Here is an 18,432-nt window from a genome sequence, read left to right on the forward strand (position 1 = left end):
ACCCGTGTAAGCTGGCATCAGTAACAATATGGTGCATACACACTATGATATGCACGATATATCGGTAATGACAATGGGGAGGGTGTGTGTCATCATTGACCCGTGTAAGCCGGCATCAGTAACAATATGGTGCATACACACTATGATATGCACGATATATCGGTAATGACAATGGGGAGGGTGTGTGTCATCAATGACCCGTGTAAGCCGGCATCAGTAACAATATAGTGCATACACACTATGATATGCACGATATATCGGTAATGACAATGGGGAGGGTGTGTGTCATCAATGACCCGTGTAAGCCGGCATCAGTAACAATATAGTGCATACACACTATGATATGCACGATATATCGGTAATGACAATGGGGAGGGTGTGTGTCATCAATGACCCGTGTAAGCCGGCATCAGTAACAATATAGTGCATACACACTATGATATGCACGATATATCGGTAATGACAATGGGGAGGGTGTGTGTCATCAATGACCCGTGTAAGCTGGCATCAGTAACAATATGGTGCATACACACTATGATATGCACGATATATCGGTAATGACAATGGGGAGGGTGTGTGTCATCAATGACCCGTGTAAGCCGGCATCAGTAACAATATGGTGCATACACACTATGATATGCACGATATATCGGTAATGACAATGGGGAGGGTGTGTGTCATCAATGACCCGTGTAAGCCGGCATCAGTAACAATATAGTGCATACACACTATGATATGCACGATATATCGGTAATGACAATGGGGAGGGTGTGTGTCATCAATGACCCGTGTAAGCTGGCATCAGTAACAATATGGTGCATACACACTATGATATGCACGATATATCGGTAATGACAATGGGGAGGGTGTGTGTCATCAATGACCCGTGTAAGCCGGCATCAGTAACAATATGGTGCATACACACTATGATATGCACGATATATCGGTAATGACAATGGGGAGGGTGTGTGTCATCAATGACCCGTGTAAGCCGGCATCAGTAACAATATAGTGCATACACACTATGATATGCACGATATATCGGTAACGATGTGAGGAGAAAAATGTGGGAGAAAGGGGTATGAGCTCCCCAGTAGTTGTACGCAGCAGCGCTCACTTCTGACTCAACTTATCCCAGACTCTGTGATTAATGCACGGTATTGGGTAATAGCTGCAGCTAGAGAGCCCCAAACGTTCAAGCCCGAGGCTACCACACTTTTCTTGGGCTATAAATTACTACAGCTGCTAACTGAATTTGGCTGATAAAAAGGACACCACATTCACCCAATCCCGATCTAAGGGGGTTATTTACTAAAATGGGAGTTCTGTTGAAGATGACATGTTGCTATGAGCAACCAACCTTATCGTCTAGACTCTAGATGGTGCTAAATAAATAAGTAGAAACTGATTGGTTGCTATGGACAACATCCCATCTTCAATAGAACTCCCATCTTAGTAAAAGTAAAGTAGCCATGGGTATGCTGACACTTGTAGTCCTACATGTGCCAGCCTAACCTCTTATGATCTGAATGTTCTGTACAGCTCTGCATATAGGACCATGTACACAAAATGTAATATATTCTATCTATCTATCTATCTATCTATCTATCTATCTATCTATCTATCTATCTATCTATCTAGAAACATAGAATTTGACGGCAGATAAGAACCACTTGGCCCATCTAGTCTGCCCCTTATTTAAACATGTTACCTCAAACCATATTTTATCCTGATTTCTTTGTAAGGATATCAATATGCCTATCCCAAGCATGTTTAAATTGCTCTATCTATCTATCTATCTATCTATCTATCTATCTATCTATCTATCTATCTATCTATCTATCTATCTATCTATCTATCTATCTATCTATCTATCTGAAGTCACCAGTTGTTTTATTTCTTGCTCCAATGCTTTCTTCCTTTGCTGCAGCTGTAATGTAATCCCACGTGTTGCGTCCTACCACCTGACTCTCTTTTTCCCTCCAGGTCCGGGCTGGTGAAGGATGGCTCTATAGTGGCGTGTTCCTTCTTCCCTGGGGGAAATATATTTATCACAGGTTCCTCATGTGGGGACCTGACAGCCTGGGATGAGAAAATGCGATGTTTGTATAATGACAAGGCACATGATCTCGGAGTAACCTGCTGCAGTTTCTCCTCCCAACCTGTAGCAGGTCAGTGATTTTTAGCATCTATATAAATGACTCTGTCATACTTTCACACAGAACTCTGAGTCTGTCTTTTGCTCAAAGATCATGTACTTCTACACTTCAAATTCTACCAAATAATGCGAATATAACATTTGTAGCAGGGGTTGAGAAAATAGTTCCTTCTAGTGTGATATAAGGGGTGTGCAATACGTTTAGAAGTATTCTATCAACAAAGGGAACAATAAATATTTTAATAGTATTCACCGGAGGAGTCTATAAAAAGTTGCATCCGCTCAAACCGCTTGGTGAAGCAGCTGGACCAGTACAGAGCAGGTGTGTGGTCTGCATGCTGGATGAAGGTCTCCGCTGCAGCTTTTCACAAGATCATTGCGCTTCGCCAAAACAGCCCAGAGGGAACACTACCCTCATATTTTGGTACAATTGAAATAATAAAAGCTCCAGAATAAACACAATATGGTGCACCTACCAAAGTTATAATATGAGCTTCTCTGTATATGTTATATAACACATTGTTGTACAGAACCAATCATATCCGGAAGTACAGACATTAGCAAATTCTTACTGGAGAATGTTTCTTGTTCATAGTTAATCAGAATAAATTCTAAATTGTTCCGGTACATCAGACTCGACTCTACCAAGTCTTGACTTGACTTCAGAAGTTGATGGAGGATATGGACTGTGATGTGACATGCTTACGGTTCCCACCCAGTGTATACTGCAGGTGGGGTGGGGTGGGGGCTGCCCAAGTTCCAGGAGGGGTCATGCACTTTTTACTGCATTAGGAGTAGGTGATCTTGTGCACATAAGCAAGCGTTGGGGTTTTGCAGATTGTGTGTGTCAGTAAATGAGCCGTGATGTTCTCTGTGGGGAGGCGTACCTGATGTTACCTTACGCTAAACATGTGCCTGCTTTATTTCCCCTCGTCAGATGCAGCGCGCGGCACTGAGTGTTACCAAATGGTTTCCAGTGGCCAAGATAATGACATTAAAATCTGGCTGATCTCATCTGGTTATGAGAAAGGTGAGTGTAATAAAGCCACGCTTGTCTGCAACATAGAGATAGGGATTCAAATATGGGGACAGATAGCTGGACAGTGAACATTAAATTTTCATGTTAACACAGTATAGACAGTAGGACACAGGAAACAGGTTCTGTGTTCTGTTACATTGACCGTAATGTAACCATTATTAGTACTAAAGACAGAGAAAGGGAGTTCCCCACATGCACAGAAATGTGTGACTCGGGCCCATACACATTAGGTGATATTGTTAACAATATCGCTCAGAAAGGGCCTACTGAGAGATATGATTCACAATATCGTCTAGTGCAGGGGTTCCCAAACTTTTTGAATCACGGCACCCTAAAGTATCAGAATATTTTTAACGGCACCCCTAGACCAAAAGTTGGTTACTAATTTCAGGAAAAATATTTAAAAAGTTGTGATGTAAATGTTTTCCTTAGGTCCACTTATGTGGTGAGAAACATGATTCACTTCTGTTCACCCACATATTCTTAATTGGAAGCCACAAGCACTGATTTTGCCTATTTCATTGGCCACAAATAACTTGAATTGGTTCTGGATCACCAACCTGAGGCACCCCTGCAAGTGCTCCAAGGCACCCCAGCGAGCCTAGGCGCACAGTTTTGGAACCACTGGTCTAGTGTGTACACTCAATATCGTTACCGATACGCTCTCCCACATAAAAGCGGCATATATGCAGCAAAACGCGTTAGAAGTTGTCACCCGTGTCCTGTCCAGAACGCCTTTCGCAGCGCTGTTGTCCGAACCAGTCCCGAATTCCCGCCTCCATACAGAGGCATCATGATTGAAGGATTGATCTCCAATATATTGGTGAGCCGCTTTTTAACCATTGACTGTATTGAACGGATATCCATGAGGAGGAAGACAAATTATCATCCACTGCCTCCTCCACTGGATTGCTAGCCACAACTGTCCTCTCAGTCGGGTGACTATACAGCCTATACGTTGCTATTTTAATTTTGTTTTATTTTGTTGTGTGACGTTTTTAAACTGTATTATTTATAATTACTCTTATTGACACCCGGTTCTAGCACCGTAGTTACCCCTATTTTTCCTGTTCTCTCCCCCGCGTCGTTAATGATGAGGGATATCTACTGAACATGCAGGTCAATATGGCCAATCGCCCTGCATGTTCAGCGGCCGATTCTGTTCAGTGTGTACGGGTGATATTGGCCAGATGCAGCCGATATGGTTTATATCGGCCGTGGTTGTGTGGAATACAGTCATTAAGTTGCTGAGCGATCTTGCTGAAGCGTCCTGAGCGATCTAGCATAGCTGAGAACGCTTCAGCATCTCCTCGTGTGTAGGAACCTTTATGTGCACTGCAGGTGAGGCAGATGTAACAGGTGAAGAGAGAGTTCAATTTGGGTGGGGTGTGTTCAAACTGATATCTGTATTGCAGTGTAAGAATAAAGCAGCCAGTATTTACTCTGTACAGAAACAAAATAATTCAACCAAATATAACTCTCTCTGCACCTGATACATCTGCCCCACCTGCAGTGCAACATAGTTTTGCCAATTTTGAGAACAAATTCGCGATCAGGTCTGAATTAGGCCCATATACTGAGACTCTGGTAGAATAGCATTGGGGAGGTATCAGACAAGTTATCTGTATAAATCACTCTACATGTATTAAGGATATGTCATAATAGGGTTTCAGTGACATTTGGCTTGTTTTTCGTTTGCCTCCCTTTAAAAAGGTTTTGAAATGAGATGTAAACTTACTCTAAGTGGGCATTCGGCCCCTGTCCTCTGCTGCGCCTTCTCCAGTGATGGTCAAAGCGTTGTCTCTGGGTGAGTTTCTATGTGTAGTCATTTTTCCTTTATGACACTAGAGGGCAGCAAACTATCTTTCCCTTCTCAGGGTGAAATGTAATAGGATGAGAGATTCAGAAAGTGAGAGATTTGGAAGAAATCTTCAGGGTTTTTTAAAGCAACAATCATTTACACTGCAAAACCAGTCTGATTTTGCAGTGTAAATGATTGGCACTTTAAAAAAAACTGGAGACTTCTTACCAAATCTCTCACTTTCTGATTCTCTCATCCTTCTACTTTTCAACCTCAGTGTCTGTATTGTGTCATGATGATATGTCCTTTATATTATACACTCCTAGGTATATACTGTATTTGTATCACATGACTGAACTTAATCATAGTGGGAGACAATAAAAAAGTTTTAAATATGTAAAAAAAAGATCAATTTGATAATTTTTTATTATAACAGTGTATAAAAACAATACCAGAGGCCCGACATAAACGCGCATCATATTGACACAGCCTTATTTTATGGAATTTTTCATTAAGTCTGATATTTTTGTTGAACGTGATTCTGTTGTGCGGACATATGGATGTGATTAGAGGAAGCCACCCTGCAGATGACCTCATTACACCGGGCGCTACATTGGGGCTTGTGTATAATGTGCAGTAACATAAATACAGAGAAGGCTGCAGGATAACATTACAGAATTATGGATGGTAATACCGGGTGCCATTGTTTTCTGTGTGCGTTACAAGTACTACGTTGAAGCCATTATTCATTGCCGCCTCTGTCATTTGCTCTGGTCCACACTAGCAATAGATTTGCCGTCTCACTGGCCTTTTATACTAATCCCCTTTCACAATAGCAGATTAATGGTGATGTGATCCGGGGTGTAATGGCCGTGCAGAGGCGCAACCTTTTTGTTCTATAGCTAGAAAGAGCGTTTAAGGGCCAGCACTTACCAGTGAGGGGGCCTGTGACCCGCTGCTGCCATGGTGGGCTACTAGAATGTATTCTACTGAAGAAAGAGCAGGGTGGGGTAACGGAAGGGTGATGGCCAAACATAAACATTCACAAGCCAAGATAGGAGGGGAAATATAAAGGGATTTATATTCATTGAGTTCTGAAACTTTTTAATATTTTTCACACTTCAAAAGCGCTTTAGTGTTACTCTGTCATATGACTTCTACAGAACTAATCATTATTTGCACCATGGTGTAAGCTATACATTCTGCCTTACTGTGCACTAAGGACTCGTGCACATTACCTGTTACATGTGTATTGCTGATGCCTTACTGTACACTCAGGACTCGTGCACATTACCTGTTACATGTGTGTTGCTGATGCCTTACTGTACACTAAGGACTCCTGCACATTACCTGTTACATGTGTGTTGCTGATGCCTTACTGTACACTAAGGACTCGTGCACATTACCTGTTACATGTGTGTTGCTGATGCCTTACTGTACACTAAGGACTCGTGCACATTACCTGTTACATGTGTATTGCTGATGTCTTACTGTACACTCAGGACTCGTGCACATTACCTGTTACATGTGTGTTGCTGATGCCATACTGTACACTAAGGACTCGTGCGCATTACCTGTTACATGTGTGTTGCTGATGCCTTACTGTACACTAAGGACTCGTGCACATTACCTGTTACATGTGTGTTGCTGATGCCTTACTGTACACTAAGGACTCGTGCGCATTACCTGTTACATGTGTGTTGCTGATGCCTTACTGTACACTAAGGACTCGTGTGCATTACCTGTTACATGTGTGTTGCTGATGCCTTACTGTACACTAAAGACTCGTGCGCATTACCTGTTACATGTGTGTTGCTGATGTCTTACTGTACACTAAGGACTCCTGCACATTACCTGTTACATGTGTGTTGCTGATGCCTTACTGTACACTAAGGACTCGTGCGCATTACCTGTTACATGTGTGTTGCTGATGCCTTACTCTACACTAAGGACTCCTGCACATTACCTGTTACATGTGTGTTGCTGATGCCATACTGTACACTAAGGACTCGTGCGCATTACCTGTTACATGTGTGTTGCTGATGCCTTACTGTACACTAAGGACTCGTGCACATTACCTGTTACATGTGTGTTACTGATGCCTTACTGTACACTAAGGACTCGTGCGCATTACCTGTTACATGTGTGTTGCTGATGCCTTACTGTACACTAAGGACTCGTGCGCATTACCTGTTACATGTGTGTTGCTGATGCCTTACTGTACACTAAGGACTCGTGCGCATTACCTGTTACATGTGTGTTGCTGATGCCTTACTGTACACTAAGGACTAGTGCGCATTACCTGTTACATGTGTATTGCTGATGTCTTACTGTACACTAAGGACTCCTGCACATTACCTGTTACATGTGTGTTGCTGATGCCTTACTGTACACTAAGGACTCGTGCACATTACCTGTTACATGTGTGTTGCTGATGCCTTACTGTACACTAAGGACTCGTGCACATTACCTGTTACATGTGTGTTGCTGATGCCTTACTGTACACTAAGGACTCGTGCACATTACCTGTTACATGTGTGTTGCTGATGCCTTACTGTACACTAAGGACTCGTGCACATTACCTGTTACATGTGTGTTGCTGATGCCTTACTGTACACTAAGGACTCGTGCGCATTACCTGTTACATGTGTGTTGCTGATGCCTTACTGTACACTAAGGACTCGTGCACATTACCTGTTACATGTGTGTTGCTGATGCCTTACTGTACACTAAGGACTCGTGCGCATTACCTGTTACATGTGTGTTGCTGATGTCTTACTGTACACTCAGGACTCGTGCACATTACCTGTTACATGTGTATTGCTGATGTCTTACTGTACACTCAGGACTCGTGCACATTACCTGTTACATGTGTGTTGCTGATGCCATACTGTACACTAAGGACTCGTGCGCATTACCTGTTACATGTGTGTTGCTGATGCCTTACTGTACACTAAGGACTCGTGCACATTACCTGTTACATGTGTGTTGCTGATGCCTTACTGTACACTAAGGACTCGTGCGCATTACCTGTTACATGTGTGTTGCTGATGCCTTACTGTACACTAAGGACTCGTGTGCATTACCTGTTACATGTGTGTTGCTGATGCCTTACTGTACACTAAAGACTCGTGCGCATTACCTGTTACATGTGTGTTGCTGATGTCTTACTGTACACTAAGGACTCCTGCACATTACCTGTTACATGTGTGTTGCTGATGCCTTACTGTACACTAAGGACTCGTGCGCATTACCTGTTACATGTGTGTTGCTGATGCCTTACTCTACACTAAGGACTCCTGCACATTACCTGTTACATGTGTGTTGCTGATGCCATACTGTACACTAAGGACTCGTGCGCATTACCTGTTACATGTGTGTTGCTGATGCCTTACTGTACACTAAGGACTCGTGCACATTACCTGTTACATGTGTGTTACTGATGCCTTACTGTACACTAAGGACTCGTGCGCATTACCTGTTACATGTGTGTTGCTGATGCCTTACTGTACACTAAGGACTCGTGCGCATTACCTGTTACATGTGTGTTGCTGATGCCTTACTGTACACTAAGGACTAGTGCGCATTACCTGTTACATGTGTATTGCTGATGTCTTACTGTACACTAAGGACTCCTGCACATTACCTGTTACATGTGTGTTGCTGATGCCTTACTGTACACTAAGGACTCGTGCACATTACCTGTTACATGTGTGTTGCTGATGCCTTACTGTACACTAAGGACTCGTGCACATTACCTGTTACATGTGTGTTGCTGATGCCTTACTGTACACTAAGGACTCGTGCACATTACCTGTTACATGTGTGTTGCTGATGCCTTACTGTACACTAAGGACTCGTGCACATTACCTGTTACATGTGTGTTGCTGATGCCTTACTGTACACTAAGGACTCGTGCGCATTACCTGTTACATGTGTGTTGCTGATGCCTTACTGTACACTAAGAATTCGTGCGCATTACCTGTTATATGTGTGTTGCTGATGCCTTACTGTACACTAAGGACTCGTGCGCATTACCTGTTACATGTGTGTTGCTGATGCCTTACTGTACACTAAGGACTAGTGCGCATTACCTGTTACATGTGTATTGCTGATGTCTTACTGTACACTAAGGACTCCTGCACATTACCTGTTACATGTGTGTTGCTGATGCCTTACTGTACACTAAGGACTCGTGCGCATTACCTGTTACATGTGTGTTACTGATGCCTTACTGTACACTAAGGACTCGTGCGTATTACCTGTTACATGTGTGTTGCTGATGCCTTACTGTACACTAAGGACTAGTGCGCATTACCTGTTACATGTGTGTTGCTGATGTCTTACTGTACACTAAGGACTCCTGCACATTACCTGTTACATGTGTGTTGCTGATGCCTTACTGTACACTAAGGACTCGTGCACATTACCTGTTACATGTGTGTTACTGATGCCTTACTGTACACTAAGGACTCGTGCACATTACCTGTTACATGTGTGTTGCTGATGCCTTACTGTACACTAAGAATTCGTGCACATTACCTGTTATATGTGTGTTGCTGATGCCTTACTGTACACTAAGGACTCGTGCACATTACATGTTACATGTGTTTACTTGTTCTGTTTAATTTATTCTAGGTCTGTGGACAAAGCTGTAATCATTTATTCAGCCGTAAGTAGCTTATTTTTTATTTTATTTTTAATTAATTAATTGTTAGGACCCTTTGTATACCTGCAGCATCGAACATGTTTTGATCATAGATCTATTTTGGGTTTACTTCCTCCTTAACCCTAGGAGTGCCAACATCTCTGTGAGAGATGCTCAAAATATCGGCTAAAAATGCCAGCCTCGCTCACATATATTATATAAATTCAAATACAAAATGTTGTGTAAATAAAATTATATTTCCTATATAAGGTAAACATTACAGGTCATTATGATGAATAAAAATGTTTGTTTGGCAATTTTCACACCAATTTTGACAAATTTATGTGGCACTCAGGGTTAAAATATCTTTTGAGAAGGATATTAATTTATTCTATTGTGTTTTTGTATTGAGAATTTAGATAAGCTTCAGAATCATCTTACTACTTAGTGACGTCCTCTGCTCACATCAGGCGTTTAAGTCCTCCTGAGGGCAGCAGTCCGTCCGGGGGCAGCGGTCCTCTAGTCCCCCCAGGGCAACGGTCCTCCAGGGCTTACAGTTTCGCATTGCTTCACAGTAGTCCACTGGGGACATAACGCCCAGTCTCTAGTCAGATTTTCAGATTCCTGTACTCTTCCAGAGTACTGTTTAGTAACACCAGTCTTAATTATGAGGACGTAGGTCATTGTTAAGGAGAGCTTCTGGAATGGCAGTCCTGTGCATCCCCTGAACAGTAACTCTGTATTCCCCATCCCCTGAGAGATTGTTGGGCTTTGCATTTCCACTAATTTGTCCCACAACAGTTCCGACCTTAACTCATTTTCATCTACAGTATTTAGGGTGCAATAAATTCTGACTGAAAAGTAATAGGAAATTGTCTGTTATTGATCACAGTAGAAGTGAGATGAGATGCAGCGGTAGCCTTTTATTATATAGAATTATTATGCTGATAGTACAGTAAATGTCTTTTTAGCGTTGAAGTAGTTTAGTGTTGTATGTGGTTGGAGTTGCTTTCCTGATGCACAAAGTACAGATTATCGGTACTTTGTGCATATGCAGGACCCGTTCTGCATGGGTGTCAATGGGTCCTGTGACACAAAATGGCAGCAGACTGTCAGAGATTGGACGGCAGGGAGGGGGCAGTGACGGCCTCCATATGTGAAAGCAGAGGGATGTTACCACTATTTAGGGGGAGGAAGAAGCCAGGAATCTACGTTGTGGCACAGAGGTTTCCTGGCCTCTGTGATTGGTCACATTGGTCCTGCAATCTACCGACGGAAGCAGCAGTGATGGCAACTCCAACCACATCTGAACCAGGCCCAGTGTTCAGAAATAGGCCCTATCTTACCTGGTTCTCTGTCTGTATCATGTTTGAATGATTCGTTATATGTGTCTGTATGGTTTCTTTTCCTTTTTTTTTGTCTTGTTTTGTTTCATTTTTTTAGTCCTATTTCTTTTAGTCCTATTTCTTTATTTGGCAATATGATTTTCTATTGTTTTGCTGTTGCTAAATTTACTGCAGCCTTAAACTCCGTTTCCATAAGCTTTTGTCCTAATATTAGGTACATATTGGGCTAAAAACTGAAATGGGCGTTTCTGTATCTTTTCCCTTTAGAAAACTGGATGCATTCTACATATCCTCACTCATCACACACGGTTGGTATATTACAATTAGAGACACTATCCCGCAGTGTGTAAGCAACGAGAATGACAATTGTAAATGCAGTCTTAAGCTGCCCATACACGTCCCAATCCCGGCGTGCGTTCTGGGCTAAAATAGCATTGTATTGCATGCGTTGTGCATGCAATGCGATGCGATAAAAAGCAAGTACAAAAAAGTATGTGCAGCACATACTCTTTGTACTGTGCGATGAGATGCCGCAGGAGCGCGCACCACAAAGCACACATCGCGGCGCCAGAATCGGTGCATGTATAGGCACCTTTATGTTCTACTCAGGCAGAATGAATAACACAGATCATCCTGAATTTTGAGTCTGAGTTCTGCATATCTGATTTTTATTTCTTCCACAATACTAATTAAAGAAAAAATAGTTCTACCCAAAAAAGTTTGCTTTTGTAGCCATCAGAATTAAATGATGCATTTTAAGAAGATTTCCCTATTTTCATTCCTTTATTGTATTCAAAAATTATGAATTTGAATGACTTTTTAGTTACAAAAACAAAATTAAAACAAACAACTACTGTAACAGAATATATAACAAAAAGTTTAGAAATGAATATGTTTCGTATTTCTTGTGATTGTATGGGCTTTTACCTATAAATTAGCCCCCGGACATAATACCCCATCATACTGTCATTGTATTGCCCCTGATAACGACGTTCAAAGTCCATCACATCTTCATGAAATCATTTACCTTGCGCTTCCGAGTGGGCAGCCATGTTATCGTTCAATTGGTCCACGTGAGCATGTAACATATGTATGACTGTAATGATCATTGTAAAAGGGACAAAAGCAAAGCTTTTCAACAGTAAACAAAGGTCATTAAAATAAAGATTTAAAATATTATTATTATTATTTTATTTATAAGGCGCCACAAGTGTTTCGCAGCGCCGTACAAAGGAACAATACAGGGAGACAAAACTTGGCATAACATTGAATAAATAACAAAAATACAGTACAAATAAAGAGCACCACAGTTCAATACACATTAAAGCTTAAATGTAAGTAGTGAGGACCCAATCAACATACAACTAGAGGCTTGAGGCCAATGATGGAGATGAGTATGCAGACGAAGATGGTCACTGAGTGTTGGAGTAAAGGAGAGCTGTGAGTGAAATGTGAAGAGAAGTGGGCTTTGACAACAGGAGGGAAGAGGGCCCTACTCGGAGGAGCTTACAATCTAGTAGGAAGGGGAGACAGACAGATTACAAGAGGTGCAAGCGAGGGGGTGGTGGTTAGATAGCAGGATGTAAACAGGCAAGGGGTCGGAGAACCAGCTGGTTTATGCAGTGGAAGGGTACGCTTTGATGAATAGGTGAGTTTTCAGTGCCCGTTTGAAGCTTTGCAAGGTCGGGGAGAGTCTAATGGAGCGAGGGAGTGCGTTCCACTGAAGGGGTGCAGCACGGGCAAAGTCCTGTACTCTAGCATGGGAAGCAGTGATCAGGGTGGAGGAGAGACGACAGTCGTCAGCTGACCGTAGAGGGCGGGAGGGTGTATGAATGGAGAGGAGGTTAGAGATATATGGAGCAATGGAATGAGAGATGGCCCTGTATGTGAGTGTGAGGTGTTTGAAGAGGATTCTGTAGGGGAATGGAAGCCAGTGTAGATTTTGTTGAAGGGGAGTAGCAGAATTAGAGCGGCGGGAGAGGAAGATAAGCCTGGCTGCAGCATTGAGGACAGATTGGAGAGGAGCTAGTTGGGATTGAGCGAGGCCGGTGAGAAGAGCATTACAGTAGTCAAGCCGTGAGATGAGCAATGAGTGGATGATCAGCTTAGTTGCACTCTGTGAGAGAAAGGGCCTGATGCGAGCAATGTTACGTAACTGGAACCGGCAAGAATGGGCCTGGGCTTGGATGTGGGGTGCAAAGGAGAGGGAGGAGTCAAGAGTGACACCCAGGCAGCGGAGTTGGGGAACAGGGGAGATGATGGTGTTGTTAACAGTGATAGAGATATTAGTAGGGGGCATAGCTCTGGGTGGGGGAAAGATAATAAGTTCGGTTTTGTCCATATTCAGCTTCAGAAATCGCTCAGACATCCAGGTAGAGATGGCAGCAAGGCAGTTGGAAACTTGAGAGAAAACAGTGGGGGACAGATCAGGAGAGGAGAGGTAGATTTGGGTGTCATCTGCATAGAGGTGATATTGGAAGCCAAAGGAGTTAATGAGTGCACCCAGAGAGGAGGTGTACAGAGAGAACAGAATGGGGCCAAGGACGGAACCCTGAGGGACCCCGACAGGAAGGATAGAAGGTGGTGAGGTAGAGCCAGAGGCAGAGACTGAGAAGGAACGGTTGAAGAGGTAAGAGGAAAACCAGTTGAAGACTGTGCCAGAGAGGCCAATGTTTTGGAGTGTGTGGAGGAGGAGAGGGTGATCCACAGTGTCAAAGGCAGCAGATAGGTCCAAAAGGCTAAGCAGGGAGAAGTGACCCTTGGATTTGGCTGACAGCAGGTCATTGGTGACTTTCACTAGGGCAGTCTCAGTGGAATGTAGTGGGCGAAAGCCAGATTGAAGGGGATCTAGGATGGAGTGGTCAGACAGGTAGCTGGTGAGACGCCTGTAAACCAGCCGTTCTAGTATTTTAGAGGCAAATGGGAGAAGAGAGATAGGGCGGTAGCTTGTGGGAGATAAAGGGTCCAGGTTAGGTTTTTTAAGAATAGGCGAGACCAGAGCGTGTTTGAAGGGTGAGGGAAAGATGCCAGTAGAAAGAGATAGGTTAAATAGGTGAGCAAGGTGGGAGCAGCCAGTGGGGGAGAGGGAACTGAGGAGACGGGAGGGGAGAGGGTCCAAGGGACAGGTAGAGGGGGGAGAGGATGAGATGAGGGAGTGGACTTCCTCAGCTGTAGTAGGGCAGAAGGATGACAGAGTGGGGTAGTTGGTAGGGGAGGATGATTGGGGTGGGTGGGCAGCAGAGGGGGTATGGAAGGAGATATCATGTCGGATTACCTCAATTTTAGAGAGGAAGAAGGAGGCAAAGTCAGTGGCAGTGAGGGATGAAGGGAGGAGAGGTGGTGCAGGGCGAAGTAGAGTGTTGAAAGTTTCAAAGAGACGTCGGGGATTGGAGGAATGGGAAGAGATGAGAGATTTGAAGAAAGATTGTTTGGTATAGGAGAGAGCAGCGCTGTAGGAGGAGAGAATAAACTTGAAATGGAGGAAGTCTTCCAGAGAGTGAGATTTCCTCCAGAGGCGTTCAGCAGAGCGTGCACATTTTTGCAAGAATCGAGTTATTTTGTTGTGCCAGGGTTGTGGTTTAGAGCGTCGAAGGGGAACAGTGTGGAGGGGGCTACAGAGTCGAGAGCAGAGGTGAGAGAAGAGAAATAGAAAGAGGCAGCCTGGTTGGGGCAAGTCATGGTTGAGAGAGGAGAGAGGAAAGTCTCCAGGGAAGACAGGACAGTGGGGTCAAGAGACCCGAGGTTACGTCTGGTGACTGTGGCTCTGGGCAATGAGGGGAGGAAGAGTATATATATATATATATATATATAGAAAGATAAGGTCCCGCACTCTGTAGCTGAAATACCAGCGTGTCTGGTGCTAGAAATCCCAACCGGGAGAAATATAGACACAGTGTTAACCAGCACTCAGACCAAGTTGCATCATTCATATAAAGAAAAACGTAACCACAGGTTCAGATATCGACGTTTCGGACCTTAAAGTCCTTTATCAAGACATAATGAACACAGTACAAAACACTTACATTTATAGAAGTGATCATTCACCTACGTGGCACCCCATCCCCCGCACGGTGCTTACCCGGTGGCCGAGTGACGTCACAGAAGCGCCGGGGCGCCGACAGCATCGAGCCTCCCGGGAGCGTGTGCAAAAACAATTAAGTGAAGCCGTCACCATGGTGATACAAAAACAACTGTAGGAAAAGAATAAAAACAACAGTTACGGTACTGTATGGCTGAGTAAATAACACAATGAGGGCAACACATAAATAAGTGTGCCACATCAAAAGAAGCATGTACAAAGAAAAAAGGTAGATACATTCAAAAAACAACAAAAGTGTTGTAATTCACGTAAAACGGAGAATGACTGATCAGGCAGGAACTGTCGGCATGCGAGAGCTGCTGGGTTAGCGGATAACGCTGGAGCAGTGGCATATACAACAATATTGTATGTAGTGTAGCTAAGCAAAAGATGACTAATGCGGATAAAGAAGTGGAACATTTATAAAAAACTGGTGTATGTGAGTTGTTCGTTGAGACCAAGAGGACTGACTGTCTGTAGCCTGTGAATCCATCTTGCTTCTAACTGTAGAAGGGCACGTCCCCTGTCACCACCTCTCCTGCTGGGGGGGATGCAATCAATCATTTTGTAGCGTATAGTGGGTAGCGGGTGTTGGTGAACTTTGAAGTGCCGGGCTACAGGCTGATCCGAGCCCTTACCTTCTAAAGCTGCTCTAATACTGCAACGGTGCATTGCTATCCGCTCTTTGAATTGGCGGATAGTCTTACCTATATACATTAAACCGCACGGGCACTTGATATAATAAACCACGTATTTGCTGGTACTGGTAAGGGCATGCTTAATGGGTATTTTCTCCCCTGTACGGGGGTGGTAGAAATGATCTCCGATTTCTAGATTAGCGCAGGTGGTGCAACCAAGGCATTTAAAATTGCCTTTCTTGCGCGTGAGGAAATGCGTCTGGCTGGGTGGTACATGATTAGAAATATCATTATGGACAACAAGGTCCTTGATATTAGTGCCTCTTCTAAAGGAGGGGAGGATGTTACAAGACCTGATGGCTGGTAGGGCCGTGTCACTGGTTACGAGTGGCCACATTCTCCTGGCTGCACGTACTATGGGGTCACTGATGTTGGTATATTTTTGTGTCCACACAATTTTATCTGTCAATTTTTTGCTGCCAGTGCGTTTGAGAATAGTTGTTCTGTCAAGCGTGAGGACTTTGGTCATAGTGTCTTGTAACAATTTGTGCGGGTAACCCCTAACAAGGAAGTCATCCCTCATGCGTGTCATTTCAGCAATAGCATCCTCTTTATTGCTGCAAATTCTAAGTTGCATCACCTGAGAAATTGGGAGTATGGCAACCCCCACTTGAGAGAAGGAGGGTGGTGACTGGAACCTTGCAATATTGTATTGCGATCAGTAGGTTTTTTGTACAGTGTGGTAGAGATGTCGCCTTGTTCTGTAAGATGAACCATGACATCAAGAAAGTTTATCTCAGTGTGACTACACGAGTATGTGTACTTTATGTTAGGGTCAGAGGTGTTGCATATAGACATTAAATCATGAAAACTTTCTTCTGTGTCAGACCATAATATGAACAAGTCATCTATATAGCGATAAAAAGCAAGAACTTTATCCATCACATCTATCTTGGACAAAAACATATCTTTTTCCACTTCAAACATGAAGATATTAGCCAGGCTCGGGGCGACGCAAGAGCCCATCGCGACCCCCGAGCACTGGATATAGAACTGGCTGTCAAAAATGAAGTAATTTCTAGACAATGCTAAGTCCAAGAGTTCAATGAAAAACGCAGTGTCAGGGCCACTGTAAATGTCACTGCTTTGTACTGCCCGTTTAACAGCTTGAATCCCTCGCTGGTGGGGAATATTAGTGTACAGTGATACAACATCCACTGTACACAGGAGGCATTTAACTGGCAGTGGTGTGAGTCTTTGCAGTTCAATAAGGAAGGTGTTCGTGTCCTTAAGGTAAGTCGACTGTCTCTGGACAATGGGTTGAAGGAATAAGTCAAGGAATCTGGCAACTGTATAGAAGAGGGAGTCCCTGGCCGAAATAATAGGCCTGCCCGGGGGATTGATGGAATTTTTATGTAATTTGGGAATCGTATATAATACCGGGACTTTAGGAAAGTCGACCGTGAGTGCTGTACGTACATCATTCGGGATGATGCCATTCTTAACGCCACTTTCAAGCAGTGCATCTAATTCTTTCTTGTATACAGGGGTAGGGTCTTTAGGTCACCAGCGAGTACAAAGCAGTGACATTTACAGTGGCCCTGACACTGCGTTTTTCATTGAACTCTTGGACTTAGCATTGTCTAGAAATTACTTCATTTTTGACAGCCAGTTCTATATCCAGTGCTCGGGGGTCGCGATGGGCTCTTGCGTCGCCCCGAGCCTGGCTAATATCTTCATGTTTGAAGTGGAAAAAGATATGTTTTTGTCCAAGATAGATGTGATGGATAAAGTTCTTGCTTTTTATCGCTATATAGATGACTTGTTCATATTATGGTCTGACACAGAAGAAAGTTTTCATGATTTAATGTCTATGTGCAACACCTCTGACCCTAACATAAAGTACACATACTCGTGTAGTCACACTGAGATAAACTTTCTTGATGTCATGGTTCATCTTACAGAACAAGGCGACATCTCTACCACACTGTACAAAAAACCTACTGATCGCAATACAATATTGCAAGGTTCCAGTCACCACCCTCCTTCTCTCAAGTGGGGGTTGCCATACTCCCAATTTCTCAGGGCACTTAGAATTTGCAGCAATAAAGAGGATGCTATTGCTGAAATGACACACATGAGGGATGACTTCCTTGTTAGGGGTTACCCGCACAAATTGTTACAAGACACTATGACCAAAGTCCTCACGCTTGACAGAACAACTATTCTCAAACGCACTGGCAGCAAAAAATTGACAGATAAAATTGTGTGGACACAAAAATATACCAACATCAGTGACCCCATAGTACGTGCAGCCAGGAGAATGTGGCCACTCGTAACCAGTGACACGGCCCTACCAGCCATCAGGTCTTGTAACATCCTCCCCTCCTTTAGAAGAGGCACTAATATCAAGGACCTTGTTGTCCATAATGATATTTCTAATCATGTACCACCCAGCCAGACACATTTCCTCACGCGCAAGAAAGGCAATTTTAAATGCCTTGGTTGCACCACCTGCGCTAATCTAGAAATCGGAGATCATTTCTACCACCCCCGTACAGAGGAGAAAATACCCATTAAGCATGCCCTTACCTGTACCAGCAAATACGTGGTTTATTATATCAAGTGCCCGTGCGGTTTAATGTATATAGGTAAGACTATCCGCCAATTCAAAGAGCGGATAGCAATGCACCGTTGCAGTATTAGAGCAGCTTTAGAAGGTAA

At 43.5% G+C, this 18,432-nt stretch overlaps 1 protein-coding gene across 4 annotated transcripts in view; it reads left to right on the forward strand.

Moving 5' to 3' along the window:
- The window catches only part of WDSUB1 (WD repeat, sterile alpha motif and U-box domain containing 1), a 56,920-nt gene that overhangs the window by 16,552 nt on the left and 21,936 nt on the right, over window positions 1–18,432 (forward strand). For all 4 annotated transcript variants that reach the window (XM_083154001.1, XM_083153999.1, XM_083153998.1 and 1 more), the window contains 5 exons: window positions 1,987–2,171; window positions 3,096–3,188; window positions 4,911–5,004; window positions 9,637–9,670; window positions 11,260–11,300. In XM_083154001.1, the coding sequence (XP_083010127.1) occupies window positions 1,987–2,171; window positions 3,096–3,188; window positions 4,911–5,004; window positions 9,637–9,670; window positions 11,260–11,300 (447 nt within the window). The remainder of the gene's footprint in view (window positions 1–1,986; window positions 2,172–3,095; window positions 3,189–4,910; window positions 5,005–9,636; window positions 9,671–11,259; window positions 11,301–18,432) is intronic.

The sequence above is a fragment of the Crinia signifera genome, chromosome 7, assembly GCF_055691185.1.
Source record: "Crinia signifera chromosome 7, ASM5569118v1, whole genome shotgun sequence".
Lineage (NCBI taxonomy): Eukaryota > Metazoa > Chordata > Amphibia > Anura > Myobatrachidae > Crinia > Crinia signifera.